Genomic DNA, 21,202 nt, shown 5'->3' on the forward strand with positions numbered 1-21,202 from the left:
ATGAAATTGTTCATTAGTTTATTTATCCGGATTTATTAGAGTTTGCGTAATGCTGCAGTAATAACGGTAATGGATTGACGCAGCGCTTAAAGAGTCAAGGATGCGTTTTTTTTTTTTTGTAACAGTGGGCGTGTTTTCTGCTCTCTAACGGGACGTGCGGAGCAGAATTTGCAATCGGTCGGTTCGTCAGGACCGGATCTTTTTCAGGTCCACATCTAAAAAAAATAAACAAATAGAAACAAAAACCCGTTTAATACTATTAAATCAGAAGAGAAGTAGTGGATTAGCTGCGCTACGGGCGGAGTTACCGTTCATCTCTGAGTTTGTCAAACTCCCGCACTAGGCATGAAACGCGCCGTTAAATAATTCTGAACGTGATTTTAATCGGACTAGTTTCCATCCAACGACAGGCCTTTGAGTCTTTTAGCTGGATTCAGGACGTTCCGCCATGCAGAGTGAGAAATCCGAGCCGACAGAAATCAAGGGCGCCGAGCGTCTGAGCAGCGGTGAGGCCGAGAAGAAAGCGCTGGTCGTGCAGCCACAAGCTTCCAAAACCAAGGGGATAAGCGCGGTCGCGGTGCTCTGGACGTTTGGGAAATGCCTGGGCGCCCTGCTCCCCGTCTACCTGGCCGGCTACTACCGGGTCAGCACCAGCCTCCTGGTATGTGGCATGATGGTCTACACGGGATGGAAACATGCCCGAGAAGCCAAGGAGGCGCGTCTCAAGTCAGCCATACAGCTGATGGACAACGAGGAGGAGTTCATGTCAAGGAAAGTGTCCAAAATCAAGAGGGACCTTCCCGCATGGGTGAGAGGAGACTGCACAGCTATCACAGCAGTTATTCTATCATTAAAAATATCTTCATATACTAATACACTAGTATTCTTCTTGAAAACACTTTGACCTAGAGTAACCTCACGATATATACAGTAGTGTATCATGATATCATTCAGAGGATTTGAACAAACAAAAACTATAAAACCGGTAAATGTAGATCCTCATTAATACATGCAACCAGGTGTGCATCTATGTATTTTCCATCCTACACTCTGTCCCTCCACAGTTTTCATTTGCAAAGTTTGCTGTGCATGCATTTGGATTTCAAGATCAAACTTGTCCAAAAGCACATGAGTCGATTCTTAGTGCACAAACAATGAAAACATTTAAGCCTTCCAGACTTTGTGCAGCTGTAACCTAAGGTGACTGGAAAATGTAGTCCTGTAGGCTATTCATGCTTTCGTGTCTGTATGCAAAATGGTGGTCCTGTAAACCCACATGTGCAAATGTGTTTTGACATATACAGACAATGTTTTCAACTCAGAACATTTGGCCCCACCCAAATGAGGTTCCCGAGGCTTTCTATTTCAGTCAGTGATTGCGTGTCTAAACAGAAGACACACGTCTCCTCACTGAGATATGTAAGGACTGTCTCTGAACCTGTTAAAATATGAATGGAGTCAACATTTCAAACACTTTTAATACAAAAGTACAAAAGAATCTACATATACCTTGACTTTAATCCAGAGTGAAATCATGTGATATTTGACTAGAAACCTGTTTTATCCACACTTTCCAAGTTTCCTTTTGAAAAACCTAATGAAAGAACATCAACAATGTTACTGCTAACTTTTCCAGAACTGCATCCTTTATGACTGAGTCACTTCCTTATCCTGTTGTGTGTTTACCAGGATCTTTATTCAATTTAAGTACGTGCTTGCATTGTGTATCTTTCCCTCAGGTGAACTTTCCAGATGTTGAGAAGGTTGAGTGGCTGAATAAGGTAAACTATCATATGTGCTTTAATGTTTTGCTTCATCTTTTCATCTGCATGACTGTCCATTCTTCCTGAAGCTCAGCAAACACATGTCTGCCCATTCAATAGCCCAGCTGTTGTGCCGAGTGACACTTGTTGGTGTATGTTAGTAGCTGGTGCTGGTTGATAGACAGTAGTGTTGGTGTTGCAATATTCCAGTAAAGGCCACACCCTCATAAGTGTATCTGCAGATAGCAAGCCCAGTGCCAAAGCACTCAAACCTCTCAAGGTAGAAGATATACATAAACATAAAAGAGTAACTTCAGAACTAAAAGACACGTGCTCCTGGTGATGTAACTCTAAGACCAGACCTAGTCCAAGAGAAAACAAGGCTAATTCTATTTGCCCACATGTGGGAAAATAGAATTGTCATTGTTATGTGGGTGAGCACTAATACTCTACACATGCCCCTTGAATGTCCATTTAAAGGGTTCTTTGTGAAAGCAGCTCTTTTCTTACATGTGCTCATTTAGCACCACATCTAGGAATGTCTCAACTTTTCCATTTCGTCGCAGGCGACCCGGCTGAAAAGGAAGGGGTGGGGGGTGGGGGAGGAGTTGCTCAGTCCCCGAAACTAAATAAAACTGCAGCTATCACCCCGCCCCTACCTTCTCCAATCTTCTTGCCTGGAGAAAAGCCACTAACAACAGAAATAAAAATGTTCATGCAAACCACGAGATCTGAGACCAGAGAGCAAACAAAGTGGAGATTTGAGATCGGCTACTGGAGGGGAGGGGGGGGAGTAGGTCAGCAGATTCCCTGATTACTCGAGCTTCGTCCTCCACAAGAGCAGGCATCTGATGACTCACTCCCCACTTACGCCAGACTGTGACCACTATAACCAACTTTGGGGTTTTTCACGAGCACACAAACAGAAGTGGCCTCTGCTTTCACATTCTTTCCTAGGGAGAATGGACAGAAGGCCGAATAAGTTTGCAGTCTTAGCATTAATAGTCTGTAAAAAGTGTAAGAAAGAACACTGCTACTGTACACGTAGAGCACAGAATTCCCTATGTAATACAGCAAATAAGATCCCAGACAGCTGAAGAAGCTCGGCTCTCTCCAGCTGTCTCTGTCATTCTCCTCGTACTGCTTATGGAATCCACGGCATCTGATGTAGTTTTGCTGCTAAATAGCCAATATGCCAAAGTTTTCTGTAAGTTCTGTTCCTTACAAATAAAAGAATGTTGTCCACGATGGTCCAACAGGTATTACAGCAGGTGTGGCCCTTTGTTGGCCAGTACCTCGAGAAGCTGCTGGTAGAGACCATCGCCCCATCTATCCGGGCATCGAGCACCCACCTACAGACTCTCAGCTTCACCAAGGTGGACATGGGTGACAAGGTGATGGTCACTGAGAGCTTAACTATGCTATAACACTGCCAAAGCCCTGCTGAAGCACATCAATGCAAACCAATGTACTTTCTGTTCATTTCAGGCCATGAAGGTTGTAGGGATCAAGGCCCACACAGAGAATGACAAGGGGCAAGTCCTGCTAGATCTGTATATCAGGTGACCATTTATTCTTTGCTTTTTTGAGACACATCTTAAACATCTGCCAAGTGTTTTATTTTTGTAGATGACATTTATATTCGTGTATCCTCAGCTACGTTGGAAACGTGGAAATCAACGTTGAAGTGAAAAGGTACTTCTGCAAAGCTGGAGTCAAAGGAATACAGGTGTGTCCTGATGTTAGCTTATAACGTCTTAAACATGGTTAAATCTTGAGGATTAAATGAAATGCTCTGCCTCATTTCACAGACATACTTTGTGTGTGTCTCTGTCTTTAGCTACATGGGATGATGCGGGTGATTCTGGAGCCTCTGATTGGAGATGTACCCATAGTGGGTGCAGTCACAATGTTTTTCATCCGTCGGCCTGTAGGTCCATCCACACTCACCTCTATTTGTCCTTTTCTTGTTAACCCTCTCAACCCCCACTCCCGCTACTATCAAGTGTCCCAGTATTGCCTCGTATGCTTTTTATTCTATTGATTTCTCAACCGTCCTTATTGATTTGCTGTACATTCTTCTGTCTTATCTCCTCCCAGAAACTAGACATCAACTGGACTGGCCTGACTAATTTGTTGGACGTTCCTGGACTGAAGTGAGTCATGCTCAAATAGCACTTAGCTAACACAGAAAAGTAACCATTTTAATGCTTTATACAGTAAATATTAAAGTAGATCCACTATTTCCTCTGAAAATGTTACCTTTGTTACAGTGTCATGTCCGACAGTATGATTATGGATGCCATTGCCTCTTTCTTGGTGCTGCCCAACCGCCTGGTCATCCCTCTGGTTCCTGGCTTGCATGTGGCCCACCTGCGCTCTCCTTTGCCCAGGGTGAAGATTCAGTGTTCTCTTTGCAGATTGAGAATATCACATTAGTTCCCAAGCTCAGAAAGCAACTCCCTTTTTTGCATCAGGGTGTGGTTCGAATCCACCTCCTCGAGGCGCAGCAGCTAGCTGCCAAGGACAACTATGTGAAAGGGGTCATGGCTGGCTTGTCCGACCCGTATGCCATTCTGAGGGTGGGCCCTCAGACCTTCACCTCCCAACACATCGACAACACAGACTCTCCCAAGTGGGGGGAGATGTACGAGGTGAGGAGGAAGGAGAATTTCAAATTCGAGGCATCATCCCACTGCTGTGTTTTGTCACTAACGTGTATAATATCATTTAGATTTGACTGTTATCGTGCTGATAGGAAATCATTTGTCATTCATGAGGCCAAAAACATATTCCCTACATACTCCTCAGTCAGTCTTCATGCCCGTATGTGTGTCCTGTACATCAGGTTATAGTCCATGAAGTGCCTGGTCAAGAGCTGGAGGTGGAGGTATATGACAAAGACCCAGACCAGGATGATTTCCTGGGCAGGTACATGCACATAATTCACGTCTATTGTGTCTTACATTTTTCACTTTTCACCTGTCACTCGTCACCTTTCACAAAAAAGATTGTAATGTTAATAATATTTTTTGTTACAGAGTTGCTTCAGAATCTGATTTCTGTGCTGATGACCGTCTTTATCTTCATCGCTACATTTGCTCTTTTATTTTCTAACAATTCTCCTCCATACAGGACCAAACTGGATTTGGGCATTGTGAAGAAATCCATCGTTGTGGATGATGTAAGTGAAAAGCCGTTATCATCTTAGCCACAGATTAGAACATATTTTTAACCTTAAATTTGTGTCTGTGGTGTTTTCCCAGTGGTTCACTTTGAAGGATACTCCATCTGGACGTATTCATTTCAAACTGGAGTGGTTGGCTTTGCTGCCGAACACTGATCGACTTGAGCAGGTTAGAGTCTCACAATTTAAGAGTAAAATTATATGATAATTATATGGTATTATGGTTGTTGTTGTTGTTATGTGTTGATCTGCAGTCTTTTTAACAGTAAGCTTAAAAACTAAATGTCTATCTGCAATTCTGGTCCTAGATCCTAAAGAGGAATGAAAGTGTCACCACGAAGACTGCCGATCCCCCTTCTTCAGCCATCTTGGTTGTATATCTGGACAAGGCTGAGGCGCTTCCTGTGAGTCAAATATCTACCCTCACTGTGCCCACATTCGTGCTTCACTCAGAGCTGCATCCTGTCTGTGGTTAAACTGCCATCCGTTTCTCTTTTTTGTTGCCTTGGGCTCCAACCCCATTCACTCTAAAGCCCTGTAGATACATCTATCTAACTTTAAGTAAGCTAGTCAAACACAAATTTCCTACTGTTCTCATTTCCCCTGGTCATATCAAACAAAAAAGGGAATGGCAGTTACAGAAGCGCTGGTGTGAAACCCAATGCTTGTGGTTTTTAACTGTATAGATTTATACTTCCTGATTGTGCCAAGCAGTGTGGCGCTTCCTTTTAGCTATTTGTGCCGTTGCTATGGTAACCTTGTATACACCATTATTCACATCAGCCTCGTGTTGTCAGAATGGCAGATAAGTCTGTTTATCGCTCAGCTCTTGGTTACGGAACGTCATAGCTCGCATGCCTCATCGCGTGTTCATGTTTGTCTCTTAGATGAAGAAGGGAAATAAAGAACCCAATCCTATGGTGCAGTTGTCTGTGCAGGACATCACTAGAGAGAGCAAGGTATTTGCAAGCCAATTAAAATACTGTAGATGTTTTCAGTTATGTCTTTTTGTAAATGCATGATTCTTGTCTTTAGACTTGTTATACAACAGTGAACCCAGAATGGGAGGACGCTTTCACCTTCTTCATCCAAGATCCTCACAAGCAGGACATAGACATTCAGGTAACAGCCCACTCGGTGAAGTACTACTTGCTAAAATGAGTGTGTGTTCCACAATCTTGATCACTGCTGTTGTTTTGGCTTTACTTGGGTTAGGTGAAAGATGCTGACCGTGTGCAGACGTTGGGCAGTCTGACCATCCCTTTGTCCCGTCTGCTGTCGAATGCCAATCTCTCTCTGGACCAGTGGTTCCAGCTGGACAACTCGGGACCAGCCAGTCGCATCTATATAAACACAGTTCTCAGGGTAAACAGCAAATTTAGAGAAATAGATAGATGGTGCTCCATTGTCTGTCTATTAAGAGAATAATTATATGAACAAAAGGGTATAATGATAGGCTTAAACTGGAGTTTTGGTCTTTACTCCTCATCTGCCACTTCAACATAGGTCCTGTGGTTAGACGAGGAGCGAATTTCATCTGATGAGTCGTCTAATGTGGCAGCTGGATTGTCCAAGCAGCTGTCCCAGCACTCCTCTCCTCATCCTAGCTTCGCCACAGAGGTAAAACGGAGGACATATTTCGAAACATCTAAGCTTCTCATACATGCTTTGTTTGTTATAAGCACAGCTGTTATAAGCAAGTGTGTAATGTGACTTTATTTTTAATGAATGGTTTCAGGGGCTACTCCGCATTCACCTGTTGGCAGGACAGAATCTGGTTCCAAAAGATAACCTGATGGGAGGGATGGTGAAAGGCAAGAGCGACCCATACGTCAAGATCAATATTGGGGGCGAAACATTCACAAGTCACGTTATCAAGAGCAATCTCAACCCCACCTGGAATGAGATGTATGAGGTAAAAAAATGCTGTGAAATGTAAAAGCAGGATTTGACAGTTTAGTGGTCTGGGGTGCTTTTTTTTTTCTTTATTGGTTTTATTTATTTGTCCAACTGTTTATGTTTTTTTTCCATTTTTCTTTGAAGGGGTTACGCTTTGAATATTGATCCGTGTGCTGCGTTGTATTGGACATCTATCTTTTTTGAGAATGATAAAAATATGTGAAACAAATAATGTCAGGTCTTCTGAAATGTTTTGCCGTGTTTGCCACACAGGTGATTTTAACCCAGCTGCCAGGACAGGAGCTGCATGTTGAGGTGTTTGATAAAGACATGGACATGAAGGATGACTTCATGGGCAGGTAACTGTGTGTCATTTAATTATCACATATGCTGTATGTACTCTAGATGATGTATCCTAATCTAATTTTCGTGACAAACAGGCTGAAGATTAGTCTGAAGGACATCATTGACTCCCAGTACACTGATCAGGTGGGCAGGAGATACATTTCTGACACTCATATCTATGAATGCATCTTAGTCAGCCAGAACACTCTCAGACATTTAAAAAAAATGTTTTCTACTACTTTCTCAGTGGTACACTCTCAGTGATGTGAAGTCTGGTCGACTTCACATGGTACTGGAGTGGGTTCCTACATCATCAGAGCCAGACAGACTGGATCAGGTCAGTGGTTTTAAAATCAAGTCATGCATAAAAGGATACTTTGAGGAGATTTGATTCATATACTTTCCGGTTCTTTCCTCCATCTATAGGTTCTTCACTTCCACTCTAGACAGTCCTACCAGAATAAGGCAGTTCCCTCAGCAGGCTTACTTTTTGTGTATGTGGAGCAGGCAGATGGCTTACCAGTGAGTCTTTTAACACTGCTGTGAAGTAAAAATGAGCAGGAATAACTGTCACATTTTCAGCTCATAATGAATACCAATTTATGCCTCTGTGCAGGTGAAGAAAAGTGGAAAAGATCCAAAAGTGGGCGCGGAGATTACTCTTGGAGAAACATCTCGTAAAACTACAGTAAGCCCAGATCATTCTGCGTTTTACGAATTTTGGTGTTAAGTTGGTATTAATTCAAAGAGTGCCAAAGTACTGTATGGGTCAGTGAAGCTGGCTGATACTTGAGTCTTTCCTAAAGGTGTGTGAACGCACAACGTCTCCCCGGTGGAATGAGGCGTTCTGCTTTCTGGTTCAAGACCCCAGAGAGGATATTTTGGTTATTAAGGTGAGTGAGTGTTCGTCCATCATATGGACAGAAATAGTGGCGTTGTTCTATTGTAATTACTCGTCTGGTAACATTCATCATTGTTTTTCCAGTTCTCCCACAGCTGGACTCTGCCCATTGGCTCCCTGGTTGTTCCCATTAGAGAGCTTCTTTCTGAACCAGAGTTGGTTCTGGATCAGTGGTTCCATCTAGATGGAGCTTCACCTGAGAGTCAGGTTCTTCTGAGGACTGAACTCAAGGTAGGATTACCCCTGTCTGTTGAATGATAAACTTAAATGATAATACTTGTCTTTTAAGTTAGTGAATGAGTGTCCTTTTGGTGTATTTCAGCAATACTGTTTCATGCGGCGGTTTACATCTGTATTGTTATATGCACATCAGCCACAACATTATGGAGAAGGCAGGAGAAGAGAATAACATTGACCGTCTTGTGACAATACAATGTTCCGGGAAACTTTTGGACCTGGTATTCATGTGGATGTTATGCAGATGTGTACCAATAATATCAACTAATTTACAGATGCTGATTCCCAGCAAATGTCCCGGTGCAGCAGATAGGCCTAATGTCACTTCAAAACCAGACCCTCCCCCTGCTCATCGAAAGCCAGAAACAGACACAGTGCTCAGGTGAGACCGTTCAATATAGTCCATTTTTTTGTCATTATTTCTTAAAAATGTCTTTATTCTCTTTGGAACTTTTTCAAACATTTATAGCACTATTTTCACACATATTCTGGATTTTGAACATCATGCTGCTTACATGTGCCTTAAATTTACCCCTGGGTAAATAAATCTGAATTTTTGTTTTAGGTCAAGTTCAGTCGATGTTCCTCCTGTTGAGACCATTGTCCCCTCAGAGATTTTGCATGAAGATAACGTTAACGTAAAGGAAAAGACAGCTGACGTGGCTGAAGAAAAGGTGGAGGAACCACCGGCTCCCGCCATAACACAGCCTCGTCATACCTCTCCAGACATCAGCTTTGCCAGTGAGGTAACATAGTGCAAAATAGTGATCTGTAGCAGCAGTCACATCCACCTCCCATTGAATAAAAAGCAATATAAAGCTAAATATCCACCCTCCTTACTTGCAGGGGCTGCTGAGAATCATCCTGCTGGAGGCCCAGAGTCTGGTTGCCAAAGATAACATGATGGGTGGTATGGTGAAGGGCAAGAGTGACCCCTACGCCAAGATCACTGTCGGAGAGGTTGTGTTTAAGAGTCATGTGGTCAAGGAGAATCTCAACCCAATCTGGAATGAGATGTATGAGGTGTGTTTGAAGAGACAGATCATTTGAGACTGAAGGCTCGTCTAGGATATTATTGTTACATAGTTGCACAAAGCCTTTCCTTGATGCGTTCCATCTTTATTGATACAATAGAAATCAATTTCAAATATTGCATTGATGGAGAATCAGCTGGAAATATTAAAGCGGAAACATTTACTACCAAGTGGACCCCCACAGTTCTTGCACTCTGAGTTGTCATGGCAGTAGTTAAATTTCTGCAGAGGTGCAGGTGGTCACGGTCAGCGAATGCTTTGCACTGTTGCCGTAGCTACAGGGTTAAATTAATGTAGAAGCCTAAACTGCCTATGAGTGTTAAATTTCTCATTATCATGTTATGATGACTGTTGATGTTCCCTCAGGTGGTGCTGAGGCCTCAGTCTGGACAGGAGGTGCAGGTGGAGCTGTATGACAAAGACATGGACAAAGATGATTTCCTGGGCAGGTGAGGCCTAATTCACTTCACTTCATCTTCTGTAAATGCATGTGTTTACTAGTATGTTTAGTAGTAGTGTTTACTGTATGTGATGATATTCTTTAATTTACTGTTTCTAAACTGATAATCAGTGTTGCTGCAGTTTAACAACTTAAAAACTATTTCCTGACAAAAAAAAATACAGTGGGCTGCATCAGAATTTGTTCCCTTTTTTTTGAAAGACTTTTATTCATTTAAAACATTTTATATTGTGTGCTTGACTGATGTCCTTGTCCATGTGTGCATTTTCTTCCTCAATGTTAACAGAGTCAAGATCAGCGTGGCAGATGTAATCAGTTCTCAGCTCAAAGATGAGGTTGGTATCCTGTCTATTCTGTGTCTACATGTATTCCCCTGGTGTAATTTTATGCTGTGATTCAGTGAATGAACACCTCTGTTCCAGTGGTACACGTTGAATGATGTGAAGTCCGGTCGTGTCCGTCTGATACTGGAGTGGGTTCCGGCTGTGTCCCATAATGACACCTTGGACCAAGTCAGTGCAATTTATATCGTTTGCTAAGGTTTCTTCTCTTATTCATTTAGAATAGTCATTCCTTCCCCCACAACTGCATCATTCTCCTTTTGTGCTGATTCACGGCCCTCATATCACTGCTGAGTCACTCTAATGTCCTTTTCATTGGACTCTTTGCTGCAGGTGATGCAGCTGCGGCGTCTCCAGTCCTACCAGAACAAAGCTGTTCCCTCTGCAGCACTGCTTTTTGTTTATGTAGACAGAGCACACTCATTGCCTGTGAGTACCTTGTCATTTTGCGCGCTGGAGAACACTGTAATAAGCTTGTTATCGTAAAAGATAATTCTAGCATTGTAAACCTGGGCTCTATTTTCCCATCTTATTGTGTCTACATATTTAATAGGCACCAAAATGAGTCCTTGGCTATCACCAGACGTCTGAGATGGGGCATGTGTCCACAGTCACCTTAAAGGGCTTGCTCAGATTATTTTAAGTGTCGCAGTATTATGGAAGGGGTTGATAGAGAGCTCGCTGAGCGCTGGTAGACCACAACATTATGACTACTGACAGGAGAAGAAATAACATTGGCCATCTTCATTCATTCATGTGGATGTTACTTAGACATGTATCACCCACCTAGACCAGACCAGACACCCCCACCCCATAGTGATGACACTCCTTGATGGCAGTAGCCATCCCCAACAGGATGCAGCCTGACACACACACACAAAAATGGTTTAGGAACAACTCAGAAAACATGAATATCAAGCACATTTGGCCTCCAAATTCACTAGATCCCAAACTGATCAAATATCTGTGGGATGATCCACAACCCATAGGACCCAAAGGCCCCCCACTAACAGCATCTGTTACCAGACACCACAGGACTCCTGTAGGGAGTCCTAATATTGTGCAGGAAACAACCAGGTAACTCAACCAGGAAACTTGTGCCTTGATCAGAGTAAGAGGGAGCCTTCTGAGGAAGAGTGCAGGTTACAGAGTTGAGAAACAGAAATGTGCTGTTGTGTAAAAGGTTTAAAAGGGAAAATGGTTTTGGTTTTAAAATTGACAAAATGACACCCCACACTTTAAACTGCTTTTTGGGGCCAAAGGCAAACTTAAATTGCAGCCAGTTCTGCTACAAATGGATGACAACAATCCTGTCCATATTCTAAGACTCGCAGACGATTGTGTTTCTAAAGCCTTTTTGACTGGAATGACTATTGCCACTGAAATAGGAAGAAACACGTCACCAAAGAGCTATTCCCTGAAGAAAAGACGTTCTTAAAGAAACCTGCTGCTGACAGAGGGGAGGAAATGAGTTTGAAGCAAAACAACAGACTACCTGTGTTGTAAGCAATTCCATAATGTTGTTAGACGCTCACAATCTCAGCCTGTGAGAGAAATAAATTGCACTCTAAGGGGAATGTGGACAAATAGCTCATTTGATTAGATAGCGGTTTACTGGTTCCTCTTTATAGCATCATTCTTGTTCATTATTAAACCAGTTCCAAACATTGTTGTCCCTAAAATAGATGTAAAAGTAACGGCTAGGTTTATGGGTAGAAGGAAATAGAAAAACTGATTGTTACTTGCTGTTAGCTGAGCAACAATCATTGTTTTTGAATGTCATGACGCAAAATGTGAATCACTTTTTTTTTTTTTAGTATGAATACAAAACCATACACATAATGATGTGTGTCTTCCTGTGTCCAGTTTAAGAAAAGTGGAAAGGAGCCTAAGGCTGGAGCAGAGCTTGTGTTTGGTGGTACATCCTACAAAACCAAGGTATGGAGAAAAAAAAAACTATTCACTATGGCAATTTTGGGCTGCAATTAGTATTTATTATTATCATCATAATCTGTTATTTTTTGGATTATTAGTCTCTGTCACAACTAGGAGGTAATCTGTTGCTTGTGTGGGAGTAATTGAATAATATATGCTGCTGTGAATATTTCAAAATTCACACTTTGGCTCCCCCCAGTGGTAGTATCTCAAAAACACGGGTTTGGCAAGAATGCATAATACTGTAACCCTTTATAGTGTTCAAGAAGTACAAAAAATAAAGTATATCCTTGTTATTTAATGACAACATCCATTCAATAACCTCCTCTACCCCTCTGCCCTGTGAAGGTATGTGATCGCTCCAGGTCACCCCAGTGGAACGAGGCGTTTCATTTCTTGGTCCATGACCCTAGAGAGGAGATGCTCATACTGAAGGTGACCATCGAATGTCTCACAATATTTAATAAATAGCATTCAACGACAGGATCACCCCAGCTGACATTATATACCTGTGCCTTTGTGTCTGTAGCTGTCCAGTGCATGGGATCAGCCAATGGGATCACTGGTAGTTCCCGTGCGAGAGCTACTCTCTGAACCGCAGCTGGTCCTGGACCAGTGGATGCATCTGGATGGAGCCTTGCCTGAAAGTGAGATTCTCCTGAGGGCTGAACTCAAGGTATGACAGTATATGCACACACACACACGCAAAGAGGCTTTGAGCCATTGTAAGTGAAAATACAGAAACCCAACTGGTAATTTATTGTTGGTAGATTCTTGACTCAAGGATGACTGAAGCGCCACAGCCAACTGCAACGGAACCAAAGAAAGAGGAGATGATCACCACCACTACAAAGACACTCAAAGCAGCGAGTGAAGAGCCAAAAATCTCCGAGTTGCCAGAGCATGAGTGAGTTGTTTGTGTAGATTTCAGTAGTCTAATACAAAAACTGTGAAAATTGTTCCCTCACATTTTAAACAGAAACAAATACTTAAGTTTCTGTGCATGAGTGAAGGATTTATAGTCAAGTGAAGCTGGAGAAATTGTCTAGTTAGTTCATGTCCTGTCTGGCTGTCATGTTTCGTAAGAGCAGTTTGTGTTTTCAGGTCTGTTGCAGTGTCAAAACAACCTGAAGCACCAGAAGCAGATCCTGCACCAGCCACAGAAAAGACAACCGCTGCTGAACCAGCTGCCACTCAAACTACACTTGATATGATCCCTGCTGCTGCTGCAGTGAGTCACGTCATATAAAATTCAAGTTGTCATTATATCCAGGCTATTTTCACCTTCTTAACTTGTATGTTTCTGGGTTTTGTTTCAGCTGGTGGAAGAATCAACAGGTGCAGACGGGGATTTCACCCAGCAACACACAGCTGGTAGAGAAGACTTTGATCTGCTGCAAAAAAAGAGGTGAGCTCAGCATCACAATGAATACAGTCACATTCGTTTTGGCTTAAACTAAATAGTGAATTGGAAAGTCATTCGTGCAATAACTCTGTGTCTTTGTGTGTGTGAATGTAGCGCTGGTTTAGATGATCTGGCTCACGCCACAGTGACTGGTCTACCTGCTGACACTGTGAAGCCAGCAGAAATCACAGAAGTACCCAAAGCGAGCCAAGTTCTTCCACCACATACAACCCCGAGCCAGGACTTTGGTAAAGAGGTGAGTTTGGTTATAAGCAGAAACTGAAAATTTAAACAACTGAGCAGTGAGGATTGTTGTGGCTATTTATTTTCAAATCTTGCATATCTGCAACCCCTGCCAACTCTCTGGCAAAGTAAATATTAAATGGGTGTTTTACATCACTAATACTTAGAAATACCTTGAAAGAGTAATGTTTCAAAATGCCTAGGGTCCATCGGAGCTGTGTGTGTGATAATGTGTCATTTTATTTCCCAGTCATTCCATGATGATTAGTACTGATGCACTGATGCTGCTGACCTATCATGTGGCTCATGTGGCCCACAGGGATGTTTTTTTTCCAATCACCATGAATGTTCCACTTCCTCTTGTTTAAAAATATCAAGTTGTGCCGGGGTGATTCCAGCTTCCAGCTTTTTGTGGATCACGGTGAACCTCTGAATATGCTTAGCCTGTGAAAAAGAAGGATTTCCAGAAGTGCAAAATAAAACAGGATTTAGAATTGACTCTCAAGACGTCTAACAAACGGTATAGTCCAGGCTCATAATGTGTTTCCAAAGGCAGTCAGTACCACAAGGACAAGAGGCCTCATTATATTAGCTGGTTTGAAATTTGCTCAGTAGCTTCACAATACCAAGTAACATACACTGATCAAGCATAACATTATGATCAACTTCCTAAGATGTGCAGGGAGGCCAGGTCAACACCTTGTGTTGTTCTTCATGTTTTTTGAGTTGTTCCTAAACCGTTTTTGTGCATCTGTGCCTGGACTAGGAGAGTGCTACATGTCTAAATAACATCCACATGAATATCAGGCCCAAAGTTTTCCCAGCAGAACACTCAGCCGTCACAAAATTGTTAGACAGTGTTATTTTCTTCTCCTCTCAGTGGTCTTAATGTTGTGACCTATCGGTGTCATACTCTAGCAGTTCCTGTATATTTTTAAACACTCCTGTCTTCCTCCTGATAGGGGCTGCTCAGGATTCACCTGCTGGAAGCCCAGAATCTGGTTGCGAAGGACAACCTGATGGGCGGCATGGTGAAGGGAAAGAGCGACCCCTATGTGAAGATCAACGTAGGCGGGGTGAACTTTAAGAGTCATGTTATCAAAGAGAATCTGAACCCAACATGGAACGAAATGTATGAGGTATGAAGTTTTTACCTGAACCTGTTGTTTATTGTCTGGATATCACTGCATTCACATCATTGTAATATTTGTATATGTTTTTCTAACAGGTAGTCCTGAGGGGGCACAGCGTTCAGGAGATCAAGCTTGAAGCGTTTGATAAGGATTTAGATTCTGATGACTTCCTAGGAAGGTGTGTGTCATGTGCATATACATTACTGTACATCAGTCGTCCTCTCTGATCTAGAAAAGACAGGCTGCAAAGGTCAAATGCACCTTAGGCAATTTTGAAGCACAAAGAATTAATGCAAAATGTTTTCATGATGCTAAAGAATATTTTATTTCAGGAGGCAGCAATTATCTCAGGACCAGCAAAAAGAAAATATTTGCGCTTTGGCTCATGGAGGAAAATGAATCTGGGTAGCTTCTTTAAAACAATAAGTTCACATCCGTTTAAAATATAAGTCCAGTTGTGAAAAAGTTCTGCAGCTGCCAAACTTGAATACAATATGTACATTTTCCTTTCTATGTGGATTTGATGCGTTTTTATTTTAGTAGTTGTTTTATCGTTTTTATTTAAGTTAGCCTTTCCTTATTCAGTTTGTAATATTGTTAGAGAAAGTGTTTTATAAATAAATGTTATTGCAGTGGAAGTATGGATAATAAGTACTAATAAACAGGAGACAGTTGCAAAAAAGGCCTGTAAAAGGTGCTTCAAAAATAAATAAATAAATAAAAATAAATAGCTCCTCTAATATGTATATTGTCAAAAGTAAACTTCCCTCATAAGAAGTTAAAGCCTTGTTGTTGCTGTTGTTGTTTACTGCCTGTTATTATGTCCCCAGATTCAGCGTTAAGTTAAATGAGGTCATCAGATCACAGTACACAGATCAGGTTAGTCAACAACTCATAATCTCAAGTTGCACCATGTGATTTCTGAACTCTGTGCTGTGCTATTTCCTCATATGAAGGGTGTGTCGCTGCTGCTCTAACCACCACTGTCTCTGTTGCAGTGGTACACTCTGAATGACGTGAAGTCTGGAAGAGTTCACTTGATACTGGAATGGGTTCCTACAGTGTCCAGTTCAGGCAGACTCGACCAGGTTGGCCTAGTTTATTTTACCAGGCTGATTGTTTGAGATCAAAATATCTCTTTTAGAATCAAGGCCTGGCCATAACACTTAAGCCCTGATAATGCTGTTGGGTAAAATCCAATGTCTGAGTGACACTACTATTCACATTGCAACATAATTATGAGGCCTATGTGCTCATGCTTCAACTCACAGGTGCTGCAGCTTCAGTCTCTCCAGTCCTTTCAGAACAAAGCGATTCCTTCTGCAGCTTTGCTCTTTGTTCATATCGAGGCTGCACATTCATTACCTGTAAGTGACCCACTGGATATTTACATACTGTGTCTAGTTACCAAAAAAATGATTCCCCACCACAATACATCTTGAATGCCTCTTTTTTTTACTGCACAGTTGAAGAAGAGTGGAAAAGAACCCAAAGCAGGAGCTGAGCTGGTTCTGGGGGAAACAACTTATAAAACCAAAGTGAGTCTCTCGATGCATGATGCTCTGCGTCAGCATCAGCACTGGTTTGTTGAATACGTTGTTGTACTGTAATAACTTGATTTTGACTGTACCTCTTCAGCTGTGTGAGCGCACTTCCAGTCCTCAGTGGAATGAGTCCTTCTACTTCCTGGTCCATGACCCAAAACGGCAGATGCTTGTGGTGAAGGCAAGGGACTTATTTACATCCATTTGGTTGCAGAATCTGCAGCCGTGTTGTTCCTTATAGACCTTTGGACAGCATGCATTGATGCTTATCTGTATTTTACATGTTTTATATGACATGTTGAATGTGAAGCACTTTGCTGCAAATGCTCTTTGCTTTTAAGGTGCTATATAAATGAAATGAACTTAAACCTTTTTCACAACAGACGTTTAGACTTCTCACACTACGAAGTCATTCAGTTTCCCAGGAACATGAAATGATAGGAAAAATCTGAAACTCTCTTACTACTGTAACTACTGTCTCCCTACTGTAACATTTTCAGACTTCTGTGGGAAAAAAGTACTTTGCATGCATGTAGGTACAGCTAACGGTAAGTAATGTTGGAGTGACACTTCCATGCTCTGTTCCTGCGTTGCAGTTATCCAGTGGTTGGGACCAGCCAATGGGATCTCTGGTGATTACCGTCAGGGAGCTGCTTGCAGAGCCACAGCTGGTCCTGGATCAGCAGTTCCATCTGGACGGAGCGTTGCCCGACAGTCAGATCCTGCTGAGGGCTGAACTCAAGGTGAATGTTTCCGACAGAAAGACAAAAGCCATGTGTGTGTTTGTGTGTTTTACACCCATAGACTGTATATAAATATGCACAATGCGTCTACACTTCCTCCCGCTGGTCAAACTGACGCTAGATTCCCTGGAATAACAGTGCATCTTGTGAGTTTGGAGCTATAGTCTACACAGTATCGCCCAATAGTGGAGCCATGCGGAGCCACATTATGGACAACCCATCCACACTTCCTCCAGACTCACTCACATTTTTGTTAAATTAATGCTGTGCTCTGATCTACGTCCACCAGTTTCAAAGAAATATAGGATTCAACACTGTACTTATTTTTTCAACTCAGGATTATATTAACTGCATAAACTGACAGAAACTGTCCCTGAAAATAATTATTTGACGTGTACTGTAGTGTTTTTGTTTAACCCAAGTCCCATCCACTAACATGGGGGGGGTGGAGCTTATGACCTATGCTGCAGCCAGACAGGGGGAGCTCTACTTGCTTTGGCTTCACTTTTGTGGAGGTGTTCTGTCGGCCATCTTTATTTACAGTCTATGTTTTCAGCTAATTAATACTTAGTTCCTTTTCTGAATTTGAATAGGTTCTGGATTCCAAAATGGTGGATATGATCAGCGCAGGGACTGTCCCCTGTGGATCTGGAAACGGGCAGGTGAAGTTATCCCTTTCGTATGCTTCGCAAGAGAGAAAGCTCACCGTCATCATCCATGCCTGCAGGTGTGTGTGCTCAGTTTTCATAAATTTCATAAATTTCCATGTGCTCACATTAGAGAGCATTTCCAGTTAAAAAAAAAACTACAGAATAAAGAAAATGTTGATGTCTCAATAGTCTCAAAAACCCCTGTGAGCAATACATGTGATGTCCTAAATTTCTTTTTTTAAACCTGTGCTTTCTTCTCTCTTCACACAGAGGACTTCTTTCACAAAGTAAGGATGGCATAGACAGCTACGTCTCCCTCATGCTCCTTCCAGACAAAAGCAAGGCCACCAAGAGAAAGACGGCGGTTAAGAAAAAAGACCTTAACCCCGAATACAATGAAAGGTAAATGTACTATCTCTGTACTTCTGTTAAGGTTTTATTATCCTTTTATTGTCCCTCTCGTTTAGTGCTCTCCTTGTAATTGTCTTCTAAGGTTTGAGTATGATCTGCCTGCGGAGGAGACAAGGTTCAGGTGCCTCAGTGTATCAGTGAAGAATAACTCGGCATCATTCAGGAGCAGAGACGTGATTGGACAGGTCAGTCTGAGGCTGTACTCCACTTGAACCTCTTTTATGGCTCACACTTATATTTGTCTGGGCGCAGTTTGCTAAGCATGCACACTGGTATTCCCAACATGAAACTAAAAGATACAAAACACACAACCTGACTGAACGTATTGAAGGTCTATATTAGGCGAACTTTGGGTTACCTAATTTCCCTTCGGGGATGAATAAAGTAATCTATCTATCTATCTATCTATCTTACATTATGTAATCCTGGTGGTATTTTTATCAACTGAGATCTCTGAAGACATTAAAAAAATATACACCGATCAGCCGGAACATAAAAACCACTGACAGGAGAAGTAAAAAGCATTAACCCTCTTGTGACAACTCATTGTTCTCCTGATTAACCTTTGGACCTGGTATTCATTCATGTAGATGTTACTTAGACATGTTCCACCCACCTAGACCAGACCAGACACCCCCACCCCATAGCAATAACACTCCTTGATGGCAGCAGTCATCCCCAGAAGGATGCATTTTTTTTTGTCCACACAGTATTCGAGTTAATTCAGGATGTGTTCAGTGCACACTAAAGTTCAAGCTAAAGGGTTCACACTTTTCAGGCGAGCTGCAGATTTCATTTTAGTTTGACCAAACTTGAAAAGTGTGAATGCACCCCGAAGTTCTTCAACACATACACCAGCAAGTACACCAGACTAGGTGTGGTCAGCCAGGTTGCTGGAATGGTGTATTTTTGTGCATTTATTTTGTGAAGTGTATTGTTGTATGTTTTTTACTTTGAATTCATCTGACATTTCTGTTTTTTAGGCTCAGATTGAGTTGGCCCAGATTGACCTGAAGTCTGGTGTCACAGAATGGTGAGCATCACAGAGCAGACTGGACTCACTCCAGACTTTGTGGGAAAGTGCAGCACCGCATGAAATATTTAGGATCAAAACACTTAAGCATGTGCTCAGTGACTGCAAAAACACAGCAGTTTGCTAAATGATCAATTATTGAACTGTACGTTTTTTGTTTTTTTGGCATGATTAGTTGATTAGTGATTTACACTGAACACCTGTCTGCTTATTCCAGGTTCACTCTGAGAGATGAAGCTGAATAGCCACTATGCTCGCAGACGTCGTAGTCATTGCTCAACCCGACACTGCTGCTACTCACACTGATGCCTTCTACTTCCCACTTCTGCATTCAGGGCCACTGTAGCAGCCCAATCTACATCCACTCAGCTCCATGTGTATCATCATATAAAATAGAAGTGGACTGCACTGTTTATTCACACACACACCAGTACACACCCACCTAAGACGAGAAGGCCTAAGTAGTTGAGGTGAGGATAAAGTGCATGTAAGTTATGATTGAAGGTTACATTTCTATATGAAGGAATTTAAAGACTGAGTAGAGGAAGTGAAAATGAACTCACCCGGGAAGAAGTCATGTTCTTTTGCTTTCTTTGCTGCTTCTTGTTGCTTTTAATGTGCAACTTGTTTGAAGTGCAGTAACATGTTTTTAGATCATAGTTTTTTTTATGTGTCAATGCTAATGCAGTTTCAGTATTTAGGATTTGGTTTGACGCTAGGCTGATATTCATTTTTTTTTTTTTTTACAGCACTTTGCCATGTATCTCTTGACAGTGCCTTTGAAAAAACTTTGGTATGTTTATTGTTTACACATACATTTTATTACGTACTTCACCGTTATGGAATGATTTTGTGTATATTTGCAAAGATTGCAGGTCAGATCGGATACTGATTGTCAAAGGATCGCAACAAAAATAAACAGATTTGCACTTCTCACTTTTTGTGTTTGTGGATTAATTTATGGAACTATAAAACATGTTGTGTTTTCATCATTTCCTTTCATTGTTGCTGTCACCCACTGTGATACGCAGATTCAATACATTTACTGTGGCTATTCTGCATTATGAAAGAATCTCTGACAAATTTAATCTAAAAAAAAAAGTAATGTGTGGTACTTTACCATATGACAAGACAAGACGAGATTGGAAATGTGTTTTTCTTATTAAAAGAATCAGTGTCCATCAGTGTACAAATACTCAAGTATTTGTATTCGTATTTGCACCCGGAGTGTGCCACATGCCGAAGTGTCCTTGAGCAAGACTGTACTACAATTTATTATATGCTTATACTTGGGTAAAGTTTAACTTACTTTACCTAACTATCTCCATGCTATGGTACTTTCCACTCCACTACATTTTTACGATTGTCTTAGTTACTTTATGATAAATACTACAATGAAAAACACAACAAACTTTTTAAAATACTCATCCACAAAAATCCAACCTTTTTTCCTCTGGATGTCTCACAATAATCAATGTGTGACACAATATCCTATAAGAAAATACCCCAAATTAAAACACACTTGTCTGTCATAAACTTTTTCTTTTCTGTGCTATTAATTATTGCTCAACACCTTCAGATTCATCTGCTACAATTGAAACCTACAGAGTACAGACTAATGTTTCACTATTAATAATCTAAGAACATACAGTTATCAGTCAGTGGGACCAAACCTTCAAACTACACTTGCTGAAAGTACTTACTTTTACCTGAATTGGGGATTTCATGCGGGACTCCAGTACTTGTAATTTTATTCATTAAAGGATCTGAATACCTCTTCCTTCACTGCTCTCCATAGATCACCATTAGTTTTTGGCTGGAGATGAAAGAAGATGAACATGTCCTCCACCCAAATGGGACACAGGCTCATACATTACAGTACACTGACTTATTGGTTGTTCTTAACATTATGACCACCTGAAGACCCCAAACAGTTGT

At 41.6% G+C, this 21,202-nt stretch overlaps 1 protein-coding gene across 1 annotated transcript; it reads left to right on the forward strand.

The window, feature by feature from the left end:
- Positions 1 to 137: 137 nt before the first annotated feature.
- esyt1b (extended synaptotagmin-like protein 1b) lies at positions 138 to 20,200 on the forward strand. Its single transcript, XM_047582114.1, has 52 exons — positions 138 to 808; positions 1,740 to 1,781; positions 3,023 to 3,157; positions 3,252 to 3,325; positions 3,420 to 3,492; positions 3,604 to 3,693; positions 3,864 to 3,919; positions 4,037 to 4,157; positions 4,241 to 4,417; positions 4,612 to 4,694; positions 4,899 to 4,947; positions 5,030 to 5,119; positions 5,259 to 5,354; positions 5,838 to 5,909; positions 5,986 to 6,072; positions 6,166 to 6,315; positions 6,457 to 6,570; positions 6,689 to 6,865; positions 7,123 to 7,208; positions 7,290 to 7,338; positions 7,442 to 7,531; positions 7,621 to 7,716; positions 7,811 to 7,882; positions 8,001 to 8,087; positions 8,180 to 8,326; positions 8,608 to 8,714; positions 8,898 to 9,078; positions 9,179 to 9,355; positions 9,733 to 9,815; positions 10,113 to 10,161; positions 10,249 to 10,338; positions 10,501 to 10,596; positions 12,034 to 12,105; positions 12,451 to 12,537; positions 12,632 to 12,778; positions 12,873 to 13,009; positions 13,207 to 13,333; positions 13,422 to 13,510; positions 13,622 to 13,763; positions 14,713 to 14,889; positions 14,979 to 15,061; positions 15,714 to 15,762; positions 15,882 to 15,971; positions 16,155 to 16,250; positions 16,350 to 16,421; positions 16,522 to 16,608; positions 17,024 to 17,170; positions 17,764 to 17,897; positions 18,091 to 18,222; positions 18,314 to 18,416; positions 19,215 to 19,264; positions 19,482 to 20,200. Exons 1-52 carry the CDS (start codon positions 449 to 451, stop codon positions 19,507 to 19,509), a joined length of 5,505 nt encoding a protein of 1,834 aa, XP_047438070.1. The 5' UTR covers positions 138 to 448; the 3' UTR covers positions 19,510 to 20,200.
- The last annotated feature ends 1,002 nt before the right edge of the window (positions 20,201 to 21,202 follow it).

Source organism: Mugil cephalus, chromosome 4 (assembly GCF_022458985.1).
Source record: "Mugil cephalus isolate CIBA_MC_2020 chromosome 4, CIBA_Mcephalus_1.1, whole genome shotgun sequence".
Lineage (NCBI taxonomy): Eukaryota > Metazoa > Chordata > Actinopteri > Mugiliformes > Mugilidae > Mugil > Mugil cephalus.

What these genes read in the sequence shown, in the direction of transcription:
- esyt1b (XM_047582114.1), top strand. Translation starts at nt 449, where the DNA reads ATGCAGAGTGAGAAATCCGAGCCGACAGAAATCAAGGGCGCCGAGCGT. An exon ending in AAGGATGACTTCATGGGCAG is followed by an intron (nt 7,209 to 7,289) that starts GTAACTGTGTGT and finishes CGTGACAAACAG; the next exon opens with GCTGAAGATTAGTCTGAAGG. An exon ending in GATCTGCTGCAAAAAAAGAG is followed by an intron (nt 13,511 to 13,621) that starts GTGAGCTCAGCA and finishes GTGTGAATGTAG; the next exon opens with CGCTGGTTTAGATGATCTGG.